Source organism: Amphiprion ocellaris, chromosome 4 (assembly GCF_022539595.1).
Source record: "Amphiprion ocellaris isolate individual 3 ecotype Okinawa chromosome 4, ASM2253959v1, whole genome shotgun sequence".
In the NCBI taxonomy this organism is placed as follows: Eukaryota; Metazoa; Chordata; class Actinopteri; family Pomacentridae; genus Amphiprion; species Amphiprion ocellaris.
The window spans coordinates 33,761,654-33,784,512 of record NC_072769.1 but is presented as its reverse complement, the minus strand read 5'-3'; the positions used below and the strand labels follow the sequence as shown (position 1 = coordinate 33,784,512).

At 38.6% G+C, this 22,859-nt stretch overlaps 1 protein-coding gene across 4 annotated transcripts in view; it reads left to right on the top strand.

Moving 5' to 3' along the window:
• rptor (regulatory associated protein of MTOR, complex 1) overlaps positions 1-22,859 on the top strand; it is a 230,872-nt gene that overhangs the window by 97,162 nt on the left and 110,851 nt on the right. For all 4 annotated transcript variants that reach the window (XM_023268573.3, XM_023268571.3, XM_035947406.2 and 1 more), the window contains exons 7-8: positions 3,119-3,294; positions 21,256-21,315. In XM_023268573.3, coding sequence (XP_023124341.2) covers positions 3,119-3,294; positions 21,256-21,315 — 236 coding nt within the window. The remainder of the gene's footprint in view (positions 1-3,118; positions 3,295-21,255; positions 21,316-22,859) is intronic.

Sequence of the window (22,859 nt, the reverse complement as noted above, 5' to 3'; positions counted from 1 at the left end):
GCATGTGTACTTTTGACAGTGCGGATTGATTTCCAGAGCTTTTAGCGTATTTTAACACTGACAGACAGCTGGAGTTTTTCTCACATCAGCCTTTATGCCTGAAATCCCAGAAGTGTTTGCAAGCACAAAAAGAGTTTTAGCACTTAAAGCAACATTTTCCACTGCAGTAAACAGATGTTCGGAGAGTCTACAGCTCTACAATAATGGTTTGTAATTTACGTCTATCCAGCTGTACAATATATGATCACAGCTGATTTATGCAGCCCAAACAAATGTGCTGGATTAAACTGAAATTTGCTCGTTGCTGCTGTTGGAAAGTTGCATATTTTTCACCTTACGTGTATCCCAAGACAGTTAATATCTACAGGTAAGTTGGGAAAATTGGTGATTATCCTGGTTAATGATGGTCGTTTAAGAAATGTTTTTATATGATCCACCCATCATCATTGTCACAGTCATGCAGTACAGATAAATCTTATAAAGCAAACACAGGTTAATACCCCTTTTGCACTGAAATCAGACATTCTGCATCCTGCACGGGAACAAGGCAGGAAAACACAGACAAATACACCATATAAAATCCTTTCACTGTTAAAATGTTGTTATACATAGACATAAGTATGCAAAATATTGGATTTTTGTCAGTATTGACATTTTTCAATTCATTTTGACCGACAGTTGATATATTTATGCAAACTTTGTATCAGACTCATTATTTGATAACATGACAACACTGACAGTTCTTGAAAAAAATCTACTGTCAGTAAAGTTCATGTAACATGTGCGATGCAGTCTGTTTTGGAATAATAAACACTTGTTTTCTTGCAAGAGAAAATATGTGAGAATCATCATAACACATTAATCTCCCTGTTTAATTTCTGGCTAAAATTAGGCAGCGCTGCAAATTGAAAGAAACAATCCTCAGCAGTCAGTGATGATGAAGGGAAGTCTTGGATTGCTGCCTCCATTAAGACTCACAGCTCATTAAGGTCTAAGACTGAAACCATATTGAACCTGCAGCAAACAAGTCAACAGTCCAACAGCACATAAACAGTCAGGAGCTGCGAGTATAATTAAAGTTTTACATCATATGCAGGCCAACGCTGTTTTTCACGAGTATCGACTGAGTGTTGAATCAGGCGGCTAATTCTGAACAAACACGAGGTTTGTTTACCGCCAAAGACCACCTGCTAAAAGGGGGAACGTTTCCTCTATGGGATCAGTTAACTATCATCACATTTTTAAAATGTCTGAGGCAAAATCTGAGGGGGAAAAAAAGCTCAGATTTGTATTTCTTCTGCAGGCAAACTTTCCTCCTGTTTCGGTGCAACAGTGACTTTTATTGCTCATCCCAGACTGTCCATAACACAAGCAAAAAAAAGTTTCAGGCCTTTTTTCTGTCTGTTTTCTCAACTTTGTGTTTAAATTTTTAATGTGGTAAACACTGTATAGTAAGTAAAAAGCAGCTTTGTGATATACAAGGTGCAGCCAATAATAAATACAATACTTTCCAGTGAGAACGAGCTCACTTTGGTCTACATTTCTGGTGTGAAAATGGAGAAAGTAAAGCTTTCAGATGAATGTTTTGTTGAGCGAAGCCAGATCTGATGAACACAAACAGCTTGCAACAATGACAGTAGTTGGAACAGGCTTGTGTAGGTGGAAACAGGGTGCTAAAGCCTTCACCTGTTGCCTTTCCTGGACATTTGTACAAACTCACACTTGGAATTTGTTTTTGCTTCATGTTTTAGCTCTTATTTCTGTTATCTCCTCTGTCTGTGTGTGTGTTTTTTTATATACCTCCTTTCTTTGACTTTTTATATCAGTCTGCAGCTCTTCAGTCGGCCTCTGACTTTTCATGTCATGTCATGTCTGATCTTCTGTCTCTGTCATGCCTTAACTCTGTCTCTGCAGCTATAACACCAACATTCTGTCTTTCTTACTTGATAAATTGACTTTTTTTATCCACTTATTTCAGAAAAAACATTCAGACCCCTTCACTCTTTTGGATGCTGTAACGTATTTGAGTCTCTACAAGCTTTGCACACCTGGATTTGGCCGATTGTGCCGTTTTTAGGTGTCTACACAGAAACATTTTTTGTCAGCAACTCACAAAAAGTGTGTGACCACAGGTGTTACCAACACTGTGGTGGGAAATGATGGCTCTACATGTTAAAAACAACAGCACATATCTTTAAATAGAATGGTTTTTTGTTGTTTTTTTCTGATTTAAATATAGAAAAATAGTGGTCTTTTCACATCAAACACTGTGAAAGAACAAATTTCTACTTTTTGAAAAATAATAGACATTATTTGCAGTTTTACTTACTTACAGTTAACATATAAGGTGATATTTGTTTTCTGTCATTTTACTAGTTATCTGTAATTTGACAAAACTTGTCAAATCTGTAAAATACTAATTAAAATTACTCTGATTCTTGTATTTACATGCATATATTGTATCACTACATTTACCCTCTAATAGTACATTTACCCTCAAATACTACATTTATCCTCTAGTACTACATGTACCCACTAACACTACATTTTCCCTCTAATGCTATATTTACCCTTTAGTACTATATTGTAATATAATTGTAATAATATAATTTTTATAATATTTAATAATATAATTGTAATATATTCATAATTTATGATGATTGAAATGCAGAAAAATTGTGAAATTTTAGGGTCGAATGTTGTAAAAGAAAAAATTACTGTTACGTTAAAAAAAAATTCCCCTTATTTTGTTTTTACGGTACCTGTAAAAAACAGAACAACACTGTAAAAAAACATCCAAAATCTGTATTTTTTACATTTCTTTCAACATTGTAAAAACAACAAAGTACTATTTGCCTCTTTTTTTTAAGTGTTGATCTTTTTATAATTTAACATTTGATTTTTTTCCCTTTTAAAACCTGTAAACTTTTACATTTTTTTTTTGTTCTGCTTCATATTATTTTTTCTTTATTTGCCCATCAGTCACTCAGATCCTCTTCTTTCTCTCTATTCATTTTCCCAGAGGAGAGCTCAGGTTGTGCAGTAGTTAAATCAACCAGTGTTTTGGGAGTTGGAGGTGGTCAGATGAATGTTAACACTAACTGTTGTGTCCCTTCAGGTGGCAGCCATCAATCCCAGCCACCCTCTGGCCCAGATGCCGCTGCCTCCCTCCATGAAGAACTGCATCCAGCTGGCTGCCTGCGAGGCCAGCGAGCTGCTGCCCATGAACCCGGACCTCCCTGCAGACCTGTTCACCTCCTGCCTCACCACGCCCATCAAGATCGCCCTCCGATGGTAACGCATCACTCACACTTTCCCTCTGCCTGCATCTTACATAAGAAGCCTGAAACTCTGAGGCTTTAATAAAGATGTGTTCCAGCTGCTACGTTCAGAATTTGTCCTGAATTCTCGCTGCAGTAATGAGGTAGTTGGGATTTTTGTCACCGAGCTGTTAACATTTAAAATGTCTTTTCCATTAATGAGCCCTAATAGAGTTTCAGCAGCAGGAGGAGAAACATTTATACAGCTGTACGGTTATGGCCTTATTCAGCGAGAAAATGTAAAATCTGAAGGTTTCTCCTCTTTGAGTATTGTGTATGTATAAGATATAGTTTTGCTCACATTTTCCTTTCATTTTGGGCTAATTTTTTCTGTGCAATATAAAATCTTGCACCTCTATGGAAACAGAACAACCATGAAGAAGGAGAGAGAACTCAGAAATGCATTTTGTGCTGTTTGACACAGTTAGAATGACATAAATCACAAAAAAGGGGGGAAATAATAAAAGTTGAATTTCTTTATTTGTTTAACAAAAATTTAAAAAACTTGGAATCAACCTGTAGAACATATTTCCCAGTGTCCACAGGTGTTACCAATACTACTCCAGATACTATTTTATTTTTACAGCCTCTATAAATTCATATGCACGTCAGCTCTAGAAGCATGTCTCACTGTGTTGAATATCTCTTCCAGCAACTCGCTCCTCTTTTTGGGCCTACTTTTGGATACAACATATTTTATTCTGTTCTCAGTCTTTCTAATTTGGTTCCAGACTTGTCTCCTATGTAAACGTAGCCTGCAGCTCAACCGAGAGGTCCCAGAATATTCATCATGTCGCTGTTGGTCACAGCTCAGTCAACTATGGCTAATCAGTTGAGCCATAGAATGCTGAACATTTAGCTTTTTTACAGAATATGGTTCAAGCAAACACTTTATTTTTGACGAATTTGGAAACGAGACACACTGGCTGAAATGATTTGATTGAAAAATCACAATTTTAAGCAAGAATTCAGTCAGTTTGGGTCAATTTACCCATTACAGATCCCACGTGATACTTAAAAATGTAATGTTTTCTCTTTTTACAGTATCTTGCTTTGATAAATTATGTAAATTTGGCAGCTTTTTAAAGATATAACATGCCTTTCAAACCTGCCAGGGTTTTTCAGGGGGTTCGAAGTTAAAAAGGAAATCTCAGAAATGAAATTCTATTTTGATATTTCCGGTGGAAGAGAGAAAAAAAAAAGCTGTCATGGTCATTTTCATGGTAATTTGTGAGATTACATTAAGATGGCAATTTTTCCAAAAATGAGATGTATAACAAACTGATATTGATGAAATATCATATTTTAAGCTTTGACTTGGTTAAGTGTCCAACAAAATTGCACTTCACAGACTAGTAGTTCAAGTACCGTCGAAAAATTGAAAATCCAAGGATTATTTCTGCTTTTTAACAGTTTGTGGCAAGGATAAGTACAGTAATTTTTCTTTTTTTTCCCCCCAGAAATAAGACATAGAATAAAGGGATTTTAATGAAATATCATGATTTTGAGCTTAGATTTGGTTAAGCTTCCAACAAAATTGCACTTTGCAGATTGGTGTAATTTGGGATTTTTTTGAGAGATACATGCCATTCAGATGTTCCAGTGGGTTCTGGAGTTCCGAGGGTTAAAATTGTGGAGGAATTTTCTTCCAGTTGCCTTATTTCTTTCTTATCATCACTCAGAAGAACATATGATTCCCCTTTGACCGTGTCAGTCATTTATTTACATGCGACTCGCTGCTCGGACACCGAAGACACGATGATGTGTCCTGTGCAGAGAACAAACTCTCCTCTGAGCTGCTGCTCGGCATCCAGTTATGATGACGAATATTCAGCTGTGATGAAAAATGTAGACCAACATCATTGGTGGTGATGCAGGACTGATGATCCCTGCAGAGAATGCTTTGGTAAAATAGGTGAAAGATATTCAGGCAGAATGAGTTCATTTGGGAGGCTCGGCTGGTACAGTAGCCTGATGTAAATGTATCATTCAGAGGCTGCTGGAGCTGAACCACGGCGGGTTGCATCAGTCAGTCAGCTGTGTGTGGTTCTGTCCTCAGTGGGTATGGAGGCTTTTTTACAACCAGGCAAAGGTTGTTGCATCACCTCTGATCTGCTCACACTCAGATATGTCATTCATTTCCCTGATTGTGGAGGCTGTTACTGCTGACAGCACTCAGAGCTGATTAGAGAGGTGACAGCGCTGGATATCAAACTTCGCTTCATGTTCTGACTCACGTGTCAGAATGTCAAAAAAATCAAAGTTTACCTGCTGGGATCAGATGTTTACTTGCTCCTTGACCAAATACAGCAAGTCCACATTATTTGTGGATACTGAGTAACTTTCAAAGCTCCTGGCTGTATTTTATTATTTAAAGATCTTACATGACTGCTTGTGTTAAGAGACTAATTCCAAGTAGGGCTACAAATTGTAAAAAATTTCCTCAGTCGAGTTTTCAAAAGACAATAAATGTCCTAGTTGAGGACATGGGCCTCTTGTCAGGAATAGTCTCATAATAATTAGCCAGTAGCTTTATCTAGCATTGACTTAAAGCATTCCTGCTTTCTAAAACCACAAGAGCTCTGGCCTATTGTCATGAAGTGTCACAGGAGACTTTGTCATGGTTGAACTTTACTAGCTCAACTCCCACAATGCTCTCTGCCTGCCAACATGGAACTTACTGACGGAAGTTCTAGGCTACGTTCGAAATCATCTGCTTATTCCCTTCTACCTGTCTATGACTACTATATAGTGAACTATGTAGGGAGCTTATCAGCAAAGTAATATTTTCAGACACAACTCCAGTCATGGCACTATTAATTTGTCACTGCTGTCACTCAGAATGTATCAGATCAAAGCCGGCTATAGTAGTGAACCAACCAGTATTTTTTTGGTAAATGAATATTATATTTATATTAAGCATATTTTCCAAAATGAGTGAATGAAAATAACTTTTTTTCTTAGTTTCTGTTGTGACACATCACTCTGCTTCCATTAAACATATTAATACAAATTATTATTTTTAATCTTTTATATTTTTTCTGCTATAACTGAGAGATTTTTGTCTTGTGCCTGTCGTCATTTCGACAAGTTACACATATAGAAAAGCTATATACCATGATAAAACATCTGTCAGAAATTTGTTGAAATATCACCAGTCCTCAGTGTTCTCTCTCGTCCATCTGCAGTTCTCCTTTGATGCAATGCATGATGGTCCTTGCTGGTTAGTGACCATAGGCTGTGCAATACTTTTCACATTGCGTTGTGGGATACTTTGAGTGTACTATATAGGGAGTAACAATTGTAACTTAACATTACACACCACATAGCGAGTAGTGACTGATTTTGGACACAGCCTATTGTGGACGTGGACCTTTTGACCAGCATAAGGAATTAGCAACTAGCTTGAGTTAGCACTGACTTAACGCACTTCTGCTTTCTGAAACCATAGCAGGTCTGGCCTGGTGCCATTCAGCATCACAGGAGACTTTGTCATGGTTGCACTTTACCAGCTTAAATCCCATAATTCTCTCTGCTTGCCAACAGGGAACTGACAAAGTTGTGTGACACCTCCTGTGGTCACTACGTTATTAAACGGTAACAGGCTCCACCTGGTGGCGCAACCAGATACTACAGCTAGCGTACAATAAATTTTTAACAAGCATGGTCTTTGTCTTAGGCTTTATCAGTTTATGTCAGTTAATTGATTAATGAAATCATGTACTCAAAATTATTCACTTTTTTAAAATAAAAACATGTAAATGATTTAATATCTAACTCACTTCCAGTGGGTTTTGAGGTTTCAGTGATTAAATTGCAGCCTCTAATTTTCATTCTGTACGTTTTGCTTTTTGCTTTAACGTAGTGATTCAAGCCACATGGCAGCATTGTGTTTTATGTGTTGAGAGAAAGAGATGGAGTGAAAGCAAAGTAGAGTTAATTGTAAGGGAAACACATTCTACATTAGCATAATCTTTACTCACTGAGTTTAAAGAGATTTCATGTTAGGTGCATATCTGAAACACTGCAGATACTGTAGTGTTCAGAGTCCCTTTGGTGCCATAAATCAGTACTCAGCGTCACAATTTTTCTTGCATTTTAATGACTGAATTCACTTTGCACACATTAAACATCACAGTTTAGCAGGTTTTCAAATGAAAATGTGAAACTTTTTTGAAACTATGGAAGCAAGAGCGACAGGGAGCTTGAGGAGTCCTGCAGCAGCCAAATGTTTCCTCTCTGCCATAAATGTTGAAGCGTTTTGTTCATCTTCCTCTGCTTTAAATCCACATCCAGCTGTGACCTTCAGCATAATGAGGTCTCAGTGTTCTGCCATTAATATTGATATCGCTCACCAACAGCCCCGTTTGGAGAACAAGTTGCTGGAAGGCTGCTGGGTAATGTTGACTGAACATTTCCTTAATGCCCTCTACCTCCAAAAATGGATGTTGTGGCTTACAGGGGAAGGTCTGGGCTGATCCTACCTATTAAAGTCTCAGTAAGGTCAGGCTTCAGTGCTTTGTAATGATGAATACAACCTGTTGGTCGCTAATGAACCGAGAGAATATTGGTGATGCATCAGAGATGCATTACAAACGGAATTCCCTCACTTCAGTCAATTGAGTTTGAAAAGCTTATTTTAGTGTGAACTTTACATGAACATTAAAGCTTTAAACCGTTATTTAAACTTGCAAAGAACACAAAACACGGAGTCAGCAGATAATGACAAAAATATATTTACTTTAGCATCGTATTGCTAGAAAATCTTTATTTGTTGGTGTTCACTTTTTCCTCTTAAAACTTTATTTAAACTCGGTGTGTGTTTGTGCATGTAAACATAGAAACCTGGATAAACTCTTATCCTGGTTTTGTGAAATCCAATTATGCTAGCTGAATTACTAATGACTATTTTTCTAGCAATTAATCAGTACAATACTTTAACAGTTAGTCAGCTGATCTGAATTTTCCCCCAACAAACCAAAACAGCCTTCTCATTTAGGTTAATTAGATTTTTTACCAACTGTATGCCATTGTGTAGTGCAGCACTGTATGGAATGTAAACAAAGGTTTACACATTAAAATGCAAGACTTTAGACTTAAACTGAAACTCCAACATTAAAAAAAATCTATAGAAAACACAGGGCTTTAATATTTCAGTCAGTAGCACAAATCCAGAAGAAATCCATGTTTCTGTTATATAAACTATACCTATAAGTAGCGAGAACTCAGAAATGTCTTTGATGCTGTATGCCATTTAGAATGTCATAAATCCTAAAAAAAAGACAGCAATTTTTTTTTTTTATTATTTATTTGTCAAAAATTCTGGGAAAAATTTGAAGATTTGCAACATTTTTACAGGTGTTCACAGGTGTTATACTATAAATATTTGACCAATTACATTTTTATTTTGTTTTCAGACTTCTCCTCTCTTCTCTGTGCACGCACAGCCTGCAGTTCAGCCGAGAACTCCCTGAATTTCTGTCATGTGACTATTAATCCCTGTTGTTTCTCTCATAGCCTGCTGGTTGCACTGAGACAGGCACTTTTTTTTGTACAGAATCCAGTTAGAGCAAACAGAGTATTTTTGGCAAAATTTCAAATGTAGAATTAAATGATTTCAATGAACAATTTTCAGCTTAGATTTGGTTTCAACTGAACCAAAAGTCACACACAATTAGTTCAAGGACCAGTGAAAACTCCCAAAAATTATTCATCTTTTTACTGTTTCTGGCTGTAATAAATGGTGTCATTTTAGTGATTTTTTTTCCAAGACAACATGCTTATTAAACCCGCTGGTGGGTTTTGGAGTTCAGAGGGTTGATTTCAGGTTCAGCTAACAGTTACAGGAATGTCAGACTAAGTTGGAGCTTTGTGCTGTCTGTAAACATCACGGGCAGCTGTGAATTCAACATGTAATAACCAGGAACAAGGATATTCATCATGTGCTCTATGTAAGCACCATATCCCATACCCCAATACACAATCACTAGAAATTTAAACAGTGGTAACTTCTGAAAGACAGAAAAGCACATTATTCCTAATAAAAGATTTGTTCATGAACAATAAAACTGACCATCGCTTCTTAGTTTGACTTGACCAGTAGCTCATGTGGGCTAATGTTAGCTAACTGCTAATTGAGACAGATACTCAGTGTCACTGGTTGTTTAACAGTAGTTACAGCGACTCCCTCTAAGGAGGCATCGCTGTATGTTTCTGGGAGGGACATTACTAATTCCAGGCATCATATACAGCTGTAGTTCACAGCTTTGGTGGAAAATAACAATTATACTGAGAATCCTCCCAGTTTGAGAGAAGCTTCCCTCCAGATTAAACCTGGCAGCTGTGATCTGCATCTCCATCAACCTCCTCAAAGACTCAGCAGCCCTCCTCACTCAACTTCTTCCCTCTTTGCACTGTTTCTAAAGCCTGCTGCTGTCTCTGCTGTCTGCTTATTATTTCCTAAATAGAGACATGCCGGGCCATCTCCTCCCTAATTTCACACAGCTCCAGAGCGAGAAACTGGGGTGAAAATGAGACAGGGATGGGGTTGGAGTGGGCGGATGGAGGGACTCGCTGATGCGCTGGCTTACCTTTGCTTTAAAACTTTAATGAGATGCATTGAGGGATGGATGATGGGGTTTGCAGAGAGAGGGAGTGCATGTGTACCTTTCATTGCTCAGCTGAGCAGAAAATCATTACTGATGGAGCGCCATCTTCAAGGGATTTCCCTGCTACTGCTGCGATGGATGGAGGAGATCTGAAAATAAGAGGGAGGAAGAAACATGCGACAGAATAAGAGGTCAGGGGGTTTGTCAAAATTTTTGCCATTAGTGAAGAGTGTCCGTCAGCATCTTCAGCCCAGAGAGAATGTCACAACCAGTGTCCAACAGATTTCAAAATCTTGATTCCACTTGTCAGAAATTCAGTAAAAACCTAAAAATCCTGCAGACTTTGGCACAATCGTGAAATCATTAGTGACTCGGCTGTGACCAAGAGTCACCAGACAAAAATTGAGGGAGTTTTCGGCTGAACTGCACGCTGTGTTCACTCCGGCAGGCAGGCAGGCAAACAGGCAGGCACTTTTTTCTTCCCTTTGGGGAGTTTAGTATAGTAATATATAGGAGGGGATGGTGTGTTCCTGGTGGGCCCCGGATTATTGGGCTTCATTGCACAGTTGAAAAATAATAAGGATTACTATGCCTGAATATGTGCCATAACAATAGAAGTTTTGACAAATTTTTACAGTTCTATCACTTCAATAAAAGCCAGGTCTTAAAACTTTTTTCATTGTTTTCCCTACATTGTTACAGTGCAATCTGGCTGCCTTCTAACTTAGCCGCCAGCCTTTAGCATAGTCTTAGCCACTGTAGCTCATTTCTTGATTTTTGTGCTTCTTTTTCAGTTTTGTTTGTCAGTTAAAGCTGATTGCTAAAGTTATTCTTACTTTTTAAAGATGTTGCGGTGCTTTAGACAGCATTAGCGGCATGCTAAGAGGCACAGCAAACCTCTCAGCAATAGCCTTAGCCTAGAACTGTCTGATGATGGAAATATTCCCAGTGACTTTATATATACATTTCACCAACATTCAGCCTGACATATTTGGTATCTTTGGAAACTTGAAGATCTTTTGTGGGTTTGATAAGATTTGGGTGCATATGTTTGCAATAACTGAATAGGAACTACTTATTCTGAGGATAATGGTACATTTTATTGTTGATTTCTCTGTCTGTGGTGTTAAAATAATTCCTCACACTGCTTCTCAGATGGCTCAATATCACGACTATCATTAAGCACTACAAGCAAGCTGTCCTCCATTGTGTATTAATAAACAAGAACAAGAATAATCTCCCTCAGCGACACTTTGCCTGCATCATTACCAGTCTAACATTTCATTTTTCCCATGCTTGACAGTTCTAATTCCAAATAGGATCACAATCACGTGGGTTTAAGACAAAGTACCTTAAAAATTGATGACTTTTCTGTGTATATTTCTGCTTCTATTGGAATTAGCATCATCACTGTGGACAGTACAGCCTCCCACAGCTGCAGAATCTTGTAAAAGAGCCAAATGTGGCCTCTTGTAAAGCGCAGGATGATTATTTAGGAGGAACCTGTAACATCCTTGCCAGGCAGATGTAATTCTGCTCATTAGGGAAGATTCATGATTCCATCCCAAGCGTATGCTCTCGTCTCCTCAATATTGCAGAGATACATCCGGCTCTACAAATGCTCACCCCGCCTCCGGGTTGCTGCGTCTTCCTGCATGTATGTGAATAATTATGCATCAGTGCAGTGCTGCTAATGCTGACAGTGACAGGCATGATGGTAGCCTCAAGTCGGATCTCTGATTTGATTTTTCTTCATTATCATGATGTGCATCTTCAACTGTGAACAGTGTGTGCGCTACAAAGAGCAGGAATGCAGATGAAGTTATGATAACATGCAGCAGCCACATGAGCATAGATTCCTTTCATTCGGCATGTTGCTCCCCTGACACACTCACACAGCCTCATTATGTTCATTGAGAACAAATGTGACTGCATCTCCCACTTGCAGATTCTCTGCAGATAAATTAGACTCTCACTTGAACATGCAGGTCTTCTTCTGGAGCCTCGGCTTTAATAACCGAAATGTATACATAAATCTTCCCCCTCTTGTCTCTTGATTTGAGGTGAAGTACAGAGGAGACGGTTACGTAATGCTGCGTATGCCTGAGCGTACTAGCTTCTGAGACCTCTGTGAGTTTAAAAAGCAGCAGAGTTTACCTCAGAAAACCTCCGTCATGCAAACTGACAGCAAAGGCTGATAACTGAACTGCTGCTGGAGGCTGAACTATTTGCTGAAGTTTTTTTTTTTTGGACAATTTTGAATTTTTTTTTGAGCAAGTTTAAAAATGTTCCACAGACTGATCACGAGGAGACTTTAGACTGCCAACCCTCTGAACTTCAAGCAAGTTCTTGGCATTTTTTCACTCCTGTCACAGTTTTACTCACTGTGGGCTCATTTTTTTTACTGGAATACAAAGTCCTACACCTCTGTAGAAACAGAACAACCATGAAGAAGGAGAGACGACTCAAAAAAGTCTTGCCATAAATCATAAAAAAGCACAGTTGAATTTCTTTGATTATTTAAGCTTGCATAAATAGGGAAATACAGTGGAATCAACATGTTCAACACCTTTCCATCTTTCCGTTACTGGTGTTACCAATACTGTAAAAGAAAATGGCAACTCTACATACTATAGCTGTTGAACTAAGAATTTACATTTATTTCTATCATTATCTTCTCTCTGCTCTGTATAAGCACAGCCTGCAGTTCAGCAAAAAATCCCTGAATTTTTGTCACATGACTGTTGGTCACAGTCACTAATGGCTTTTATGGGTGCGGACCACAGATTTTTTAAAAATAAAATCTGGTAAATTTATGTTTTTTTTTCTGTTACTAGATGTTATGTATCATTTAACAAAACAGAAAAACTTGAAAATAACAGTTTAAAAATGTATATACCATTTTTCAATCTTTAATCCATATAATTTTTCTTTCAAACAACTTAATATTTTTTGCTCACTAATTACTGTAGTTGCTGAACTACAGTAAAAAAAAATGTGTAATTTTACAGTCAAACATTAAAATCTGTCATATAATATTGTTTATAGATATTTAAATATAGTAAAATATAGTGCAATTTTATGGTCAAATATTGTAAAAGGAAGAATTACCATTTTTAAAAATATAGAATTTTGATGTGGACGTTATTTTAATTTAGAGTCACCAATAAACCTACTGTGAGTCTTTGGACTGTGGCCTCAGAAAGGCCCCAGCTGACCATCAAGTTCAAATCTTATTACTGCGAGGCGACAGTTCAAACCAATTTAGCACTGTGCCACTTAATTATGTCATTGCTGGTAGTTAAATCAGTCACTACAGACAGACAGACACAATAATCTGCCCACATAATTCTGTAATTTAGTGACATCTGCTGATTACTGTGTATCTAAATGAGTTAAATTTGAATGTCAAGCTTACAGCTGTGAGTCAGAAGACGACTGTTTCAGTAAAATCACCATCATTCCTGCTTCATTATTCACCGTTTGTCTCTCAGTGATGTCACTACTACAGTCTGTCTCGCCTCAAAGAGAAGAAGCTTGTTAAAATTCACAAATTAGAAATGCTGCAACGCAGCATTGTCGAAAATAACATGCAAATTCTTTACGGTTGATTATCTCTTAAAATATTTATGTCGCTGAAGGCAAGGTCAACAGGCCTGTATGTTCAGAAAATGCCTTTCAGTTAGTAGAATGTGTCCAGTGTACCACCAGCACTGGCTCTGATGTTAGATTGAAGCGACGGCGGTAATGAAGCACGTTTGTATGCTGATCAGGTTAAACACGCCCCCATCATCACATGTGTCTTCTTAAATGATCAAAAGGGGCACATTATTCAGAATGTAGCATCATTTGAAATGTTGAAACGAGAGCAGTTGTACTGGAGGTTAGAGGGCTGCAGACACTTAATGAGTATCTTGTTATAAGATTATGTAACAAAGAGAAGATATTCCTTTGTTCTTGTGGTCTTTATAGTTATATTCCACTGCAGAATGGATTCTGCACATAAAGACCATGGGCCATTGTGAAGTGGAGGCACTGTATTGTACTCATTCACAGCAATAATTTTGCTGCTGTGCAACCCTAAAGGAGCCTTCGACATCTTGGACCTTTGTACTGTAGTTCTTGGACACAGAGTGCTGCTCAAGATTTATTCAACAAATCAACACATCACATGTTGTGCTCACTCTGCTTTGAGAAGCGTTGGACGAGTTGGGGCCATGTAGCCTAGATTAAGAGTGAAACTACCTTCCTACACAGTTGACACCGAGCGGCATTAATGAACACTTATCAGCAACATCCACATAAATTAACAGTTTGTTGTGAGATGGCTCAGATGAAATAAATAATATGCTTGTATGGAAAAACGCTAATGGGAAGTCAAGTCGCTGTTATTTATACAACATTTTTAAAATAGCAGGCATTGCACCAAAGTGCTTTCCAGTAGCAAAGATCATGAATAATGTTATAAATTAACTGCACAAATTTGAATATTGGGGTTAAGACCCTATGGTGATATTCATGGTGTTATTATATCTGAGCAATTTATATAATAGGGATTTAAACCTTACCCAACTGATACAAAATACTACGTTATCTGACTGTAATACATATGAAGACTGAGACCCTACAGTGTTATTAAATATGGATATCAACCTAACTAATATAAAAAAATAGCTAAGACCCTTCTGTGTTATTAACTATGGAGCTTAGCCTAACTTATTTAAATATTAATGTTGAAACCTCACAGCATTATTGATTATTGAGATTAACCTAATTGTAAACAAAAATTTGATCCTTATAAGTGATTATATCATAGAAAATTCAGAATTTGACATTGGAAACTCAGGACTACCAGGATGTTCATGGTCTTTACAAGTAATGGACACTGTTGATCACGACTGTAGGTCCAAAACAGGGAAAAGTTTGGTCAAATTATAGCTAAGTTCATGCAGTTAGACTGACTGAAAATGTAAGTTGGTCTCAGTTTAGTTTTAGTGATCATAAGTGTATTGAGTTTTTATTTGGGGGCCTGTATTTTCAATATAATCTTTCTGAAATATCTGTTTTTGCTTTTCCACAAGACGAAATACTCATTTCAGAAATAGCGCTAATATGAAGAGGTGGTGCAGTTTGAAATCTTTTGACATTGACAGGATTTTGCACATTGATGCACTTCTTCCTGTTGTATATTATGTATCTTAGGTCAGTAGAGCAGATTAAGTCTGAGATCACCGAGTAGCCCTTTAAGCACATAACTGATGGAGACAGTGACTTGGGACATGGAGGTTGATTGAAGGAGTAATGAGCTGTAGAAGACAGTCGGCTCGGAGGAGTCGCTCTGCTCCTGCTCCACTATCACCACCACCACGCTATCGTCGCCTCCTCATACAAGATCCACTTAATTTCCCACCTCAAAGTTTAATATGTACATGCCCTCTCCTACCCAGTCTGCTCAGCGCCTACACACTCGCACTTCTTCACCAATCCAATTAAAGTTTCCCCATCTTGCTCTCTGTTGGTAATAATCCTTCAATTTCCTCTTCATCTCTACCCTCCAGCCCTTCTGTACTCCACTCAACTTATTTGCTCATGTTCTCTTCACTGCAGGAACATTTTATTTGCTCACCATAGTTGTTGGAGCATTTGAAAGTTGGGGCGTACTGAGGAGTTTTAACAACAAAAAATGCATGTTATAGGTCTTTTAGTGACTCTTTTCGGTTTCAGATTGACCTTTTCTTGTTTTTTGTTCAGTTTTTTTACACCAAGATTTTACTTCTTTCACACATTTTTAGCAGATATTTTATTCCAGAGACATCACACTAAACATATTGTGACAACAGAAATGCGTTTTGGGGGTCTTTCATTGACTCTTTATTGATTTTGAGTTTTTCTTGTGTTTTTTTCTGTCTTTAAACCCTAAATTTTAATTTCTTCCACGTATTTTTAGCAAATATTTTGTTCGTGAGACTTTTACTTTTTCTTTTTTCCTCTTACTACGTACCGAAATTTACATTTTTGGCCTAATATTTTTAAGTTTTGCTAGCACTGTGGCTTAAAGCCCTATAGCCCGTCATTGAAAACATCATCCCCATGCATCAAAATTACATATTTTTGTTAAAAAAATTCCCATTAAAAATAATCCTTTCATATAATAATGTAACTCTACACCAATGCTTCCTCTAAAATGTGCAGATATGATCTCCTTTCCTTTCTGAAATTGCATTTTGCTGCTCACTGTAAGGCAAACTGTCTGTTATATTGGGTTGTAGTTTAATGCATGGTTTCCAACACACCCTCCGTCATGTTAAGGAGCCAAATGCGCTTGTTTGTGAGGACCAGAAAAATAATTTAGGAGGGAACTGTAGCATTACCGGGCAGATCTGAGGGTAATTCTGCAATCCAGTCCTTGAGGGAAAGAATTAGACAGCAACGATGAATCTCTGTGGAATTTAAAGCAGGCTGAGCCAACTCCTCAGCAAGTGTGTGCTCTGTTCAGTACTGCACCAAAACCAACAGCTCTGCACAGGGGCAGCATTTCACCACACATCTTCCTTTACATGGTTTCCTCTGTGGTTTTAGAGTCAGTAATTATTTCAGATTAAAACCAGCATTTATCACCCCTGTCTGACTGATGCTTTTTAAAATTATCTTCCTAGCTGGACTCATGAATGAGATTAATTATTGCTTGTTTAAAATATGGCTGGAAAATTTTTCTCAGTAAATGTTTCATTTCAGTCGTTATCATAAATTATTGATGGTTTTTAATTATGGGGTTTTATAAAATAGTTTAATTACTTTGCTTTGAGTTTAACCGCTTTAGTCTATTTATTGAGGTACAATAATTAAAGGTGAAAATTAGAAAATGTTCAGAAAACAAAGTTACATAGCATGAGTATAAATATGAAGGCTAGTAGAAAACCAATAAGATGTAATTACAATACGTTAGTGAAAATAAAATTAAGTTAGCAAAATTAAGACTATAATAGAAAAAGTAATACATTTCCAAGTTTCTCGTGTTTAAGTGCATTTTTTTTTGTTTTTGTCAGCTATTGGAGTTTTTCTGTGATGACATTTCATTATGAAATAAAAGATAAAACAAACTGAAAACCTTTTTATTAAAGTAGGATCTATTATAGCGGGATTAAAGTTGAACTTTTTCATATTTACTGTTTAAATATATTTTAACAAGAATCAAGAATTCAAGAATTTCTGTCAGATTCAACTTAGTAACTACTAACAAGGTGACATTCAAACATTCAATCTAAAGTTGTGTGTGCAAATATGGTAGTCTTCTCTGATCAGAAGATAGCCATCATCTCTTTGTTTCTCTCTGGGTGCACAGCGAAAGGAAAACACATTATTTAGAATCCACATCAAAATAAGAAAATTCAAAACAAAGCAAATGTATATCCATCCAGAACATTATACCCATGTAAATCTACGTCTCGCTGTCCTTAAGTTGGCTAGCACTGAACGATGGTATGGATTCATTTTTGGCTTGTTAGTTGACGTCCTTGTATTGGTGGCTGTCAAATAGAAATATCATAATTTTAATGTCAGCACAACAATGAACACACTCAAATAAATAAATTTCCACACACAAATAAAAAAGGTTCATGCTTGGGGTTTGTTCATACAACCAAACATTGCCTTGTTTGGCCCTCAGAGCTACATTTAATCATATTTGCGATTCCTTCTGAGTTTCACCTTAAGCTTATTTTTCACTGGACTGGGTTGAAATTGGTTGGCAACATCCACAAAACTCTAAAGATAATTTGCAGTAATTTGCTCAATGTTTTACTGGAATCCAGTGAATTACAATAAATGCTTTTTTGCCAATTCAAGTTTAAAAGTTTTCAATTTCTTGTGACCACATTTTGTTTATTTGTTGCATTAATGTGAATCCACCTCAGTTTTGTAAAGATTGAATGCATCATATGGCTAAAGTGCATTTAGCAGATGCTTTCCAAAGACCAAAAATGTGAAAAGTTGCAGTTAAAGAGGAAGGAAGCTTCCTCCACTGACCTCCGTACTTGGAGACAAATTATTAAGCCTCAGAAAGTCGTGTAGAATTAAGATTTACTTTTATTTTGTAGGACACAACTGAGTTCTATGGATTGAAGCATTTACACATCCCCTACCAGCTGACTGACATTAATTTTATACATCATTTGCATCTTCTTACAGCATCACTACACACTTTTTCCAATTTAATTATTTACTCCTGATTCCTGCGTGTCATTGCGAAGCAGTAAACATCTTCTCTTGTTGCTGCGCTATGTTCGTAGTTTAGAAAAAAATAAACATGCCAGAGGGAGACCATTTAGGGTTCAAGCTGGTATACCGTGAACATAAGCACTCGCAGAATCACTTTCCTCTGATCATGGAGCATGCCCAGAATATCAAAGTCTGTTTTTGATCATTTGACAGCACAAACATGACTGGATGAAACCAGGACATGGATCAAAACTGCGTCAAAAATACTGTCCTGATAGTGGTCTGATCAAATGCCACGAGGGCTCTTCTGCCGACTCCTCTCCTTCTCTTTTCCTTTCTTGTCTCCCGTCCTCCACGATGCCGGAGGGATCGCCATCTCCCTGCACAGAGGCGGAATTGAGAACATTCTCTCTCCCTGATGCAACCTCCTGCTACGTCTGCGCTCTGTTTACTTTGGCCTGTCTCTCTCTGTATTTCTACCAGACTTCATTTTTACTTAATCATCTCAGTGCATGTCTTGGGGATTCACCGACTCTCTTCTGCAACAAACACAGACAAAAACATAAACAAAAATATTTAATCTGCACTTCAGATGGAACTCAGAAGTAAACGCTGAGTGCTCCTGGATTGTGTTATATTTGGGGGGAAAACAGGGATGCACCTGACCAACAGTGAAGCCCCATAGTCATACAGACTGTGCACATTTTGAGCTTGCAGTCGATAATCTGCCGATTATTAAGACTTCAGAACAAGTCGTCCTGGTTACATCCTTCCTCCCTGGTTTTCGTGAGTGTCAGACATGCTTTGGACCTGTGCTATTCTTTACAGAGACAATGAGTTGCACTTCTGTCATGTGGGATCTCATTATTCTCCAGCAACTTTCGAGTTCAAGTGCCGTAGCTTCCGTCGCAGTCCGATGCTGGCTGCCAAACCCATGCACAACCTCAAATTTGCTGTCAAATCCAGACAGAGTAATAAATACTTGATAACCAATCATATGTGTATAGATGGGCTGAACATGGGAACTATAAATAATAACAAAAGAGAGAGTTTTGACCTTTTAATGTCATTCTTAGCCTGTAGTCAATTTAATCTAAGCAGTTTCTATTTTGGCATTAACAGACTGTTTATCAGCATTCCATCCATCTTCTTCCACTTATCTGGAGCCCGGTCACAGAGGCAGCAGGCGAAGCAGGTCGTTCTAGACATCACTCCCTCCAGCAATGCTTTCCAGCCCTTTCTGGGGGGTCCTGAGGCGTTCCCAGGCCAGATGAGATATGTAATCCCCTCAGCGGGTTCTGGGTCTACCCTGGGGTTTCCTCCCTGGCGGACGAGTTCGGAAAACCTCCAAAGAAAGTTTCCCCGGAGGCATCCGAATTAGATGTGGAAACCACATCAACTGGCTCCTTTCGACATGAAGGAGCAGCAGCTCTACTCCGAGCTTCCTCTGGATGTCTGAGCTTCTCCCCCTATCTCTAAGGCTGAGCCCAGCCACCCTGCAGAGGAAACTCATTTCGCCGCTTGCATCTGCGATCTTGTTCTTTCAGTCACTACCCAGAGCTCATGACCGTAGGTGAGGGTTGGAACGTAGATGGATGATAAATCGAGAGCTTTGCCTTACAGCTCAGCTCCCTCTTCACCATGACGGTTCAGTACAACGCCCGCATTACTGCTGATGCCGCACCGGTCCGCCTGTCTCGTGAACAAGATCCCGAGATACTTGAACTCTTTTGCTTGGGGAAGCAACCCCCCTCCCAACCCGGAGGGATCAGTCCACCGGTTTCCAACAGAGAACCATGGCCTCGGACTTGGAGGTGCTGATCCACATCCCCGCCGCTTCACACTCGGCCGCCCACTGCTCCAGTGCGTGCTGAAGGTCACGGTCTGATGAAGCCAACAGAACCAACTGAGCATTACAGCCACCTGTCTGATATTGTGTTGGTTGGCCTTGTGCCTCCAAAACAGCTCTGATTGGTCGAGGACTGGACTGCTTGAAGTTGTGAGGTGGAGCCTCCGTGGATTATTTTTCCAGCACATCCCACAGATGCTTGAACAGAATTAAGAGCTGACAAATTAAAGGCCAAGTCAACACTTTGAACTCTTGGTCATGTTCCTCAATCATTCCTGAAACACTTTTGGTAGCTACAAACCACTACATACCAGGAACACCCCAGAAAGCCTGCAAGATCTCCATCACAGTTTGTCAAAGCCTCTCTGTAAGATTCCCAGTTTTCCTGCTTCCAATGCATAAACTATAGGAACTGACTTTACATTACTTACTGCCTGATTTTTCCCACCAGCTGACATGTACCACTGGTGTAAGAGTGTGTGTGAAAGCAGAAATAAAAACATTGTAAAGCACTTTGAATACCGTTAAGGTAGAAAAACAAATTTTTTGGCTGAAACCAAAACTACAAAAACATGTCGACAACACCACCTTCAGTTTTTGTTTTTTACATAACATGATTATAGATAAATACATTTTTGGCAAATTTTTTGATTCAGCTATGAGATTTCCATGAAATATTCAGATTTTAGGCTTAAATTAGGTACATTTTCCAGATGAAGGTGAGTGTCACACATGATGGGTTCAAGGACTGTCAGAAAGCTGAAAGTCTGACGATTTTTTCTATTTTTACGTTTCATAAATGGTGTAATTCTTTTACAATCGCATGGCTTTCACATCGGGTGGCTGATTTTTAAGATTTAGAGGTTTAATGTTCCCCACAACTAACTTTTGTGTGACTGATGTTTACGTATGAACACACACACTCACACACTTGCCGTCCTCCAGCTGTGTGATGACTCACAGCGAGCTCCAGCCCTGAACCTCACATCTGTCCTGCCTCCAGCCTGCTGAGACTCACAGCTGCAGTAAACAATAACCAGAAATACAACTGTGTGCTTTCTTTCCCCTGCCCTCTTTACCCTTCGACTGTGACTCAGCCAAAACACACTTATCAGCGGCTGTAATCTTTGAAGTGTTTTATACGTCCATTGTTTGTTTCGCCGGTCGTAAAAATGGGCACTGCAGAGGCCAAACCTTTTTATTGCGTTGTCTGGTTGGTGAGCATCTCAGTAACATCTCCTCTTCTGCTGTTTTTTTGCAGGTTTTGTATGCAAAAGAGTGCCAAGCTGGTGCCAGGGGTGACGTTAGACCTCATTGAGAAGTAAGTGGCACTCTGGCTGTCTGTCTCTCTCAGGAGGCTTCAATCTACAGAGATCATTATCCTGTTTTTCCTCGTGTCTCTCTCTCCTGCTGTCTGTCTACCTCCTCCTTAATGTCAGCCCTCTCTGTTGTTTTCCATCCTGCAGGTATAATTCTCTGCCTTTGTTTCCCCCTCGCAGCCATAGCGGCAGCAGTTTGGCAGATTTAAGGCTTCACATTTCTTGAATAAACCTGCGGGTGCCGAGCGGCTGAGCGCAGGAACATCTCTTGCTCTCAGGCTCTTCAGATTGATATTAGCGCTCAATATGGATGTCATATCCAAAGTTTTAGTAGTTTCCCTGAACCATCGGGGGCAGCTTTCTTTCCTCTAACGTGCGGGGGAGAGTGAAAAGACACCCATAAACTAAGACTCGGTTTTTGAAGCCGTAAGTTACGTAAAAGCAGGCTGTTATATCTAGAAAAATATACCCAGTCAAAAAGCACCTCAAAGTGTTGAAACAGGAGTCTCTTAATGACATGTTCTGTTTGCTAAAGGTGGGTACATGTAGCATCATGTTACCTGCACAGCTGTATCTTCCACTAGACTTTAATTTGTTTTTGGCTGAGGGTTTTGCGCAGAGATACTGTGTTCTTATCTGTTTGTCCTCGTCCTGAAGAGCTGCTTCCACTCGACGTGTTATGTTGCTTCAGACTCCAGCTCCCACAATGACGCACTTCTTTTCTTTTCCTGTCCAAAACTTTCATTTTACCTGCTCTGTTTTGGAGAGCATAGTTCTAATCCGTCTCATCTGTCAGGAGGTTTGACAGTGGGAGGAATTCTTGGATTGAAGCCTTTATTTACCTCAAGTGTAAAAAAGAGGACGGACTTTTATTTAAAGTAGGCTTATAGCAGAGACATGCCTTTATTTCAGTGTTGTACAGTTGCAGGTATGGATATTTTATCGAAGGATGTTTTGAGCAAGTGATTTTCCTGCAGATTCAACAGAAGTATACCCATCAGAATCCCAAAAAACCAACCAGCAATTTTGAAAAGCCTGAAAAAAATTACAAAATTTCTGTGGCCCAAAAAATAATAATAATTGGCAGATTTTTAACTTTCCAGCTTTCCTAAAACAATTTATCTGCCAGCCCATCTGAAAACTGGACCAAATCTTAAAGCTTAAAATTGTCATGTTTCAGTAAAATCATTTTGTTATGCATCTCCCATTTAAAAACAAAAATATCTTTAAAAAACAAAACATTTGCCACTTTGCTGCACAACCGTTAAGCCATGACTGACTCAGCTGCAACCAACAGTCACATGACAAAACTTGTGGAATTACTTATCTCTGATGTGCTGAAAATTATCTACGCTGAAAATAATGTTTCATCAAAATGTGTTTTTTGTTTCTCATTTGAAAATTTTCCTAAAGTAAAACAGACAAAAACAACAAAATTCTGCACTCTGTCCCACAACCATGAAGCCAAGACTCAGCTGTGACCAACAGTCATGTGACTTTCGCTGAACTGCAGGATGTGTTTACACAGAGCAGGTAGAAGACGAGC